Source organism: Urtica dioica, chromosome 7, assembly GCF_054948205.1.
Source record: "Urtica dioica subsp. dioica isolate 48M chromosome 7, U.dioica_male_clone48M_v1_H2, whole genome shotgun sequence".
Classification (NCBI taxonomy): domain Eukaryota; kingdom Viridiplantae; phylum Streptophyta; class Magnoliopsida; order Rosales; family Urticaceae; genus Urtica; species Urtica dioica.
The window spans coordinates 20,808,076-20,816,998 of record NC_142762.1 but is presented as its reverse complement, the minus strand read 5'-3'; the positions used below and the strand labels follow the sequence as shown (position 1 = coordinate 20,816,998).

At 40.2% G+C, this 8,923-nt stretch overlaps 1 protein-coding gene across 1 annotated transcript; it reads right to left on the bottom strand.

Moving 5' to 3' along the window:
- Nucleotides 1–497: 497 nt before the first annotated feature.
- On the bottom strand, nucleotides 498–1,515 carry LOC149390375 (proline-rich receptor-like protein kinase PERK1). The gene is made up of 5 exons (XM_089619760.1): nucleotides 1,431–1,515; nucleotides 1,264–1,350; nucleotides 1,109–1,179; nucleotides 912–989; nucleotides 498–767 (listed from the first exon to the last, which is right to left on the bottom strand). Exons 1-5 carry the CDS (start codon nucleotides 1,498–1,500, stop codon nucleotides 498–500), a joined length of 576 nt encoding a protein of 191 aa, XP_089475886.1. The 5' UTR covers nucleotides 1,501–1,515.
- Between the last annotated feature and the right edge of the window lie 7,408 nt (nucleotides 1,516–8,923).

The window sequence follows — 8,923 nt, the reverse complement described above, 5'->3', positions numbered from 1 at the left end:
AAGTCGCACCTGATGCCCACAGAGTCGCACCCGATAGTACTATCGGGTGCGACTTTAGGTGCGACGTAGTCGCACCTAAAAGTCCGCAGCTATTACTATTGGGTGCGACATGTTGCACCCAATAGTATATACTATTAGGTGCGACACTATTGGGTGCGACTTATCGCACCTGAAGTCGCACCTATTTTTCCGTGGGAAATCAAGAATATGGCGGGTATTTGACTTTTGGGTGCGACATGTCGCACCCAATAGTCTTCCCACCAAAACACCAAACAGTGGTTTAGACGTCGCTTTTTAAAAAAGCGACGTCAAATCTTTTAAAAGAGTAGTTTTTTGGATGTCAGTTTATTTAAAAGTGACTTCATTTCTTATTTCGTTTTAAAAAAAAAAATCAGCCAAGATATTACATTCTCTTGCAATGAACGTGCATTGGAAATCTTTACACAAAAAAAAAAAAAAACCCCGAAGAGCCTTAGTTGTTTCGTTTTTTCGTGTTACTATGTTAAAGAGTTGCCCCGAAAACCCGAGTCGTCGCTGTTTCTCTTTGCCCTGATGTCGAGTTCTCGGGTGGTTTGGCCTTCGCTGCTGGAGCTGGAAGGGTAAACGCCGTAGTTGCTGGTGGGTGCGCTGTACTCGCTGCTGGGCCCGTATTCCTGGCTTCCCAGAGCCATCTTTCTGAACTTCTTCAAGTCGTCGTTGTACTGACTCGTGTCATAGTCCGAGCTCCCGTGTGAGCTGTACACCGTGCTGCTCCCGGGTCTTATTCCCTCGTTCAGGTCCGCCAGCGACACGTCTCCTTCCAGAGTAACCCCTTATTTTAAGCAAACGTTCTGCGACTATTGCCGAGGATTCTCCAATAAAGAAAACATCGGTCGAAACCAGATCACAATCACATAAGAATGGAGTCTTACCCGGAAAGTTCCCATCACTCGGGTTGAGACATAAGTGTTGACATCCGAAGAAAATTTGGCAAGCCCGAAATCTGAAACCTATGAAAACAAACATACAAAGAAAAAAAAATGTGCAACTCTTGCTGAATAAGATAACCCCACAACATTTATTGCGACATAGCCATTCACTACGAAAAAAGGTTAAATTTTTTTTTTACCATGGCCTCAAACTTGAAATCCAAGAGAATGTTAGCCGTCTTAATGTCACGGTGAATGATTTTGGGATGACCTGCAACATCAATCAACAGGGTCAAAAAATAAATTTGAAAAAAGCCAAAAGAAAAAATTCAATCACAAGCGAGCGAGAGCTTACAATCTTCATGCAGATAAGCAAGCCCTTTTGCAGACCCTAGGGCGATTCTCAGCCTGGTTGGCCAATCCATTTTCGGCCGACCTTTCCCTACAATATATACATACATACACATCAACAATCTTGGATCCAAAAACCAAATCCAAACCCGGGATGAAAAAAAGGGGTACCGTGTAGGTGAAACTCCAAGGTATTGTTGGGGACGAACTCGTAAACGAGCATTCTCTGGGACCCGGCCATGCAATAGCCGACGAGGGAGACGTACCATCATAACTCGAGCTACAAAACTTGAAATCAATTGTTCTAGCGGCAAATGAAAGTAGACTCATGTAGCTTTCTAAAGAGATATTACAAGCATATATACGACAAGAATAGCTATCTCAAAAACAGCCCGTAATTCACTGTTACTATTCTGGAAATCCCGTTTTACTGCTCCGAAACACAAACTTTGGAAATTCATAACTCATTCAATACTCAATGGATTTACATGTTCTTAGTCATTTTAGAAAGCTCATACAGTCTACTATCCATGAAAAATATCCAAAAATAAGAACTCAGATCATATCGGTCTGTCCACATCGATTTACAGTGGCAGTTCAAACAGTTTTTCTTTTTCAAAAATTCGGCCAAATTCAAACCATTAACCTAAGCATACAATTACAAATAATTTCAACTAAACATTAACCTAAGCATACTAAACCATTTAAAGTTAAAATATATATATATATATATATATAAAATACTAATTATTAATATATATATATACACAAAAAATAACCGTAGGCGGCGGAGAGGACCGGTACGGAGGAGAGGACCGGCGCGGAGGAGCGGCTGCGGAGGAAAGGACCGACGGAGATAGCGGTTGCGGAGGACCAGCAACGGGACAATAACATCAACAATTCTTACAATTTCAGAATCCCAAAATTAGTACCTACGGCTGACCCAAACCACCCGAAAACAATTCAAATCCACAATTAAAATCATCAATTCACACTCACAATCAAAATCCCCAAATCAAAATTCTCAGCCACACGAGCAACGAGCCCGACCAAATATCTAAACACAACCCATGAGCGTTCAACAGAGGTGACGAGAAATCATACCTCTTTCGGTTCTCAGCTCGTCTTCGGAGACGGAGCACGGCTCGTTGCAGGTGCCGGGGCTCGGGAATGAGGCTCGGAGGCTCGTCGAGCCACGTAGAGCTCAGGTCGAGGCCTCGCGCGGTGCTCGCGTCAAGGGCGCACGCTGAGGTGGCACGGGGCGGGGAGAACCAGGCGAGAGAGAGAGAAATGGAGCGGTGGTGGTGGCTGGCCGCGTGAACCAGCGGAGGCGCGCGCGCGCTGTGTCCAGCGCTCGGCACTGGAGAGAGAGAAGAAGACCGGTCTGAGGACGAGCGGCGCGCAGACTTGGACGTCGGAGAATGCTCGAAAAACTCCAGGTGGTGGCTCGGAGAAGAGAGAGGGAGGGGATGGTGGTGGCTCGGAGAAGAGAGAGGGAGGGAGATGGTAGTGGCTTGGAAAAGAGGGAGGGAGTGAGATATTTGGTGGTGGCTCGCAAAGGGAGGGAGAGAGGGAGGGAGAGTCGGAGTTTGAGAGAGAGAGAGGCTGTGAAGAAGTGAAGAAGATGAAGAAGACGAAGCTGAGTTTATAAATTAACCCTAGTAATCAGGTGCGACAAGTCGCGCCTGATACTCAAATAGGTGCGACTAGTCGCACCTAAAAAAACTATCAGGTGCGACTAGTCGCACCTGATAGTAAAAAAAAAATTCTAAAAATTAATTCCACGTCAGACAAATGAAAAAAATGAGGGGGAGAAGTTGAGCGCCTAATTTTTTTTAGACTTTCAGGTGCGACTAGTCGCACCTGATAGTTTTCAAAACTATTGGGTGCGACTAGTCGCACCCAATACCACTTAAAATCAGCGAAATTTTTTTATTTTCTGGAGCCCTATGGGTGCGACAAGTCGCACCTGATGCCCAATTAGGCGTGGCTTTTAGGTGCGACAAGTCGTACCTAATGCCTCTCCGCACCAGAAAGGCTTATTTGTAGTAGTGTGAATCGGTTTAGGCCCTTAGACATGTTTACTTCAAAATATTGAAATTCTCTAAATCAAATTAAATAACAAATTAATCAGAATAAGTAATTAATAAAAATACTCCATATAATCAACTAAACCACCAACATAATATTTTTAGTACAAAAGAGAAGTTCAAACACAATCCATTGGGTCATTATGGGTCTTGATCGTGTTTACCCATTAACAACCCATTTAAATTTCGTGTCTAATTGGGCCCCAATGGGTTGTCGTGTTCGTGTCGTGTTCACCCGCTATTTAATCGTGTTATTCGTGTTCGACACGGATGGACCCAGATCCATTTAAGGTCGACCCAAACCCATTTACACCGTGTCGTAACCGTGTCGTGTCTCGTGTACGGTCCCAAATTGCCACCCCTAGCTGTAGATTAGTTAATGGCGTTTAATACAGAAACTCCATGAAATATCCCAAAATTATGCCTCTAATGGGGCAAGACCACCAAGGAAAAGGTGGCATGTGGAGTTTTGAGTTTTAATGGCGTTGTGAAACTAAACGACATCAAAACATGCCCAGCCACGTAGCATCCACGTGGTGTGTTGTAGTTTGGCAAGTTTTTTAATTCAGATTTTGACCAACATTAAAAGTTTTCTAATACTCCCATCACTAACCGAGTTGATGAATCACTTCGCCTCTTCAAATAAAACAACAAACGATACTTTCAAAAAAAATTCGCCATTGCAAGCCCAACTCCTCGCTACCGCTCCTTGCCTTCGATATTCGACGCACCTCTCTTGTTTATTTCTTTGTTCAACATCTCTCAAGACCGGTTTTCAATGGGTTCAAAGCTAAGGGTTTCTTTTTTGAATTTTCACTCCTCGACGCTATATGTTTCATTCGCTCGTCCTCGCCTCGTTATAGTCACCCGTCCTTGCCACCACGAATGCGGTTTGTCGTTTTTCCGCTTCGCTGCTCTCCGTGTTTATTTCTTAGTGTTGTTTCCATGTATGTGCTCATTATTGTCTTGAGCCACCGCGAGATTATAATTTTTTTGCTCAGAATTACTACTACAAAAAAGGCCTTTAGAAGTGACAAAAGTCATTTCTAAAAGTCAAAAAATCGTTTCTAAATGATCTTCAGAAGTGACTTTAGAAGCGAGAGGTCCGCTTATATATTCGCTTTTAAAAATTAAAAGCGACAGTTTTAGAAGCGACATGTTGCCTCTAGGGTCGCTTATCACTCCAAAAATTTGGCGTCGAAAATGACTCACGCAAAACAGCAAGATCCTAAAAGCTTGAAAAGCCTTTTTTTTATCAAAGATTTGTCAGATTGAGCTAGAGGATCCGAGAAATGCAAGCGCAAACCTCAACTTAATCAGTTTTCTAACTTGTAATAATATTATTGCAGAAAATGTACAATAATTGTTACCTTGAAGTCATCGGTCTCCATCCTATCAATTCAAGTCGTCCACTTATCGACATTCAACGCCTTCGGCTTATTAGTTAACGCTACATCGCCTTTCCGCCATACAAATTCCTGAATCAAGAACTGTATTTTACCTTTTCGTCACGAAAACGATTCTTCGCATCGTGGACGATAGTCTTAGCGATGAGAGCGCAATCGCAATCAACCAGTCAAAGCTCCCAAGTCTCCATATTCTCGTACACAAAGTCAAACTATGCGTGAATGCCACACAAAATCGCCGCTTGTTGTTGCGGCGTAACATCATTCCACGATGGGGTGGTGGGAGAAATATGCACTCGTACTAGGTTCCCTACATTGTTAGCGAACGTGCCAATCTTCTCGCCCTTCTTAACCTTCTCGCTTTGTTGTGCCCTCTTCTTGGGCGGATAAAACTACCGTAAAACCAAATAAAAAACTATGACAACTTTCTCTCTCTTTCTCGCCTTTTCGGAGCTGGCACCCGTCGTATCACCCGTCATCCATATGGAGATGTCTACGACGGATCACCGTCTCCATCACTTAAGCTTGTGGACATACTACATTTGAAAAAGAAGTAAGAAGTGTTCCTAGTCTCACTATTAATGTAACTTGGTTAAGAATAAATATAAAACAATTAAAACATTACTCAATCGTCATCATCACATATAAATTCATTCTCTTCTATCTCAATATCCTCATCAATATTATCTCTGAAAAAATGAGAAACAACTTCCTCGTGTTCGTCGTCATCTATAAAATCAGCGCGTTCGTCTTCATTATCATCAATCACAAGAGTTGCTTCACAATTTTCATCATGATGAGACAGAAGATCGAAGCCAGTTTGTTGTACTGACAATGGAACTATAGCCGAAGACAAGGCGTCGATGTCAGGCAAATCTCACACAAATCGATGATTGAAGTCTTCGACGACATTTCATTCCCCATTGTCAGCATTACGAGGGTCGTTCAAGCAGACGACTTATTTCGCTTGAGTCATGATTATAAATGGCTCGTCTGTGAACCATGCTTTTGCCACATAAGCGCTCGTCGTTCCACATACGTTATCCATGCGTACTCATCTTTATGCGTTGTGTTTCTCACCATACCAACGGCATCATAATAATACGACTCGACAATGATGTCGATAATTCAGCAGATGACATCATTCTTCCTTCCGTTCTAAAGGTACGCACAAGCCGCTGTTTTGAGTAATTCGCATCCCATCACGACGAGAAGTGATAAACTTCACACCGTTGACAACACAGATCTGATACAGGTGAACATTCTGAAATGGTTGGACTAAATGACCGTAAAGTTCTTTAGACACATCAAATCCCCATGCTATCATAACGTGTATCCGTAATTAGAAGAATATTATATCTTCAGAGAATTTGAGAGATATATTAGAATGAAACTGAGAATGGACATTATTTTTTATGTTATATGTGGGATAATTGCGATGATCGGGAAAATTAGATATACTACACTACTTGATTAGAATGTCTACTGAAATTTCGGAATAGTTTCCCCTATACTATCAACAAACCAAAATCCTGCAATTTCATATAAAAACATATATATAGTTGGAATAGATCAAGGATTAAGAATAATTTATCGCTTCTAGCAATCGGCGGAATATAAAAAAATATTTAAAACACGTAAAACGATTTTACTACCAAGACAAAGTGCATGAGCATATAATTTAAAATTTAAAAAAATATCACATATTCATGAGCAAATCCTAGTTTCCTCTTTCTCCCCTTGGACGTCCAACATGGTCCATCAATCCCTTGAATTTGTTTCCTCATTTGTCTCCCTCCTTGCTCGCCGCCCATCTCATTGCTTCGTGGAGCAAATTTGTTTCCTCTTTTTTTCTTTTGGCAAGTATCTTCATACATCAATGCACAAAATAAACTCTCTTTCTCTCTATGGTATGGATGGTTTTGAGGCTTCTAGAACATGCTTCTAGATGTTTCTTTATTTGTTCATGACAATATAAGTATGAAATTCACATAAAATTCCTTGAAATGAAATTCAGTCCTCAAGGCCCAATATAATTATGTTGGCCGTGTGACTAGAATTCATTGTCAAAAAACTTATTTATTGACATTGATATCATTTTATGTCCTAATGGAGAAAATTACTCTTTAGACAATTTTCGTAAAACTTGTCTAGTTCAACATTTGAACTTGTTTTGACTTAGCTATCTTGTTTAACTAATCCTACTCTAATTACTGTTGGAATTGATCTAGGGTTAAGAAAAGATTTAACGCTTCAAGCAAGCGGCGGAATTTAAAAATTTTCTTTAAAACAAGTAAAACGATTTTACTAACCTAGACAAAGAGCAAGTACATATAAATAAAAACTATAAATGAGCATTATATGTTTACTAACCTTTGAGAAGCTTGAACGTTGAGAAGCCTTAGAAAGGTTGAAACGTTCGTCTCCCCTCACAGCACGTCTCTCTTTTTTCCTTGGGAACTCGAGCAACCACGAAAGTTTCTATCACAATAATCACTCGAGAAAGAAAGGAATTAGTGTGTGGGCACTTTTAAACACAACGACTCTAGAACAAGTCTAAGAGTCAAAGAGCTAAAACACTAGGTCAAATGTGAACCTAGGTGCCAAAACAAAAACCGAAAAATAACTAGAGAGAAAAAGAGAAGGGAGGCCAATGTTCTAAAGAGAGAGGCTCTCAATCTCTTAAACTTTGGAATGAATGAAATGAGAAGAATGATGGTTCTATTTATAGGAGAGGGATTACCTTCAATAAGGTAGTTTCCTCTTCTATAGAGTATCACATATTCATGAGCAAATATTTCCTCTTTCTCTTTCTCATTTGGGCGTCCAAGAGAGCTTCTAGAAGGCTTACATCTGTTTCCTCTTTTGCTTCCCTCTTGCTTGTTGGCCGAAATTCCCTTTCCTCGTGGAGGAAATTTGTTTCTTCTTTTTCTTTTGGCAAGTATCTTGATACATCAATGCACAAAATAATCTCTCTTTTTCTCCTTTGGGTTGGACGGCCATGTTATCTAGAGTGGGCTTCTAGATGCTTCTTCATTTGTTCATGACAACATAAGAAAGGCCCATCATGAATTTTCAAGTAAAATTCTATGAAATGTAATAAATCCTCGAGGCCCAATAATCTCTTCATGGCCGAGTGGTTAAGTTTCAATTTTCATCATATGACAATGTCAAAAAATTTATTGACATTCATTTCTTACTATGTCCTAAAAGACAAAAATACCCTTTAGACAATTTTCGTAAAACTCGTCTCGTTCTTGTTTTGACTTAGCTTCTAGTTTAACTATTCCTACTCGATATGATTTGTCACAGTGACCTCATGAATCCAAATGAACAAAGCTTGAGCTAAAATAATTGGACTCAAAAGTTCACAAACCTTTTCCAAGTTTTAGCTTAATGTCAACTGACTCCACTAAAGAGTTGACACTGAAAATCTCTCGGTTCAAATGAATTTATTTTCTACTCAAGAATTCAACTGAATTGTGATGAGTGGATCCACTGAATATTATCTATGTTTACCCTTCATGAATATCATCAGCTAGTCGGGATTTACAAAATTACAATTTTACCCTTCTAGCTGTTATTTCCTCAACTCTTTTGTCGATTGTGAATAAGTTAGAAACAATGTATTGACGAGGAGCTAACAAGTCACATTGTTTCATCAAAAAGAGTCATGACTCAATTCGGACACTGGCCAGTTCATTTATTCACATTCCAAGGAACAAAGCATGAGGTGATATACATTGCATTTCAGCAATCTTGTACATGAATTCCATATATATGAGATCTTCACAAAGTTACTTATGACATCTTCATAACTTAGTACTTCACCAATAGGTCCTGTTAAGAATCACAGTGAATCCGAACTCTGACTTTCTCAAATGAGAATACGTAAGCTATGAAATGACATGTCTCATTTCAAGATTGAGGTAAGCATGATGCAATTCATACGTAGTGACCTCGAGACATAAGAGGTTAAATGGTTTGTTCTTATTTTGTCTCTAGAAGTGCACTGGTCAATTCAGTACCTTCGGAAGATACCTAGAAGAACTATAGAGTCTCCAACTCTCAATGTCCCATAACCAAACATCATAGATTCTCCTAACAATCATACTTAGATCAATAGTCCTTTGATCCTTAGATTGCGAATATATTGTTTTAAGCGAAC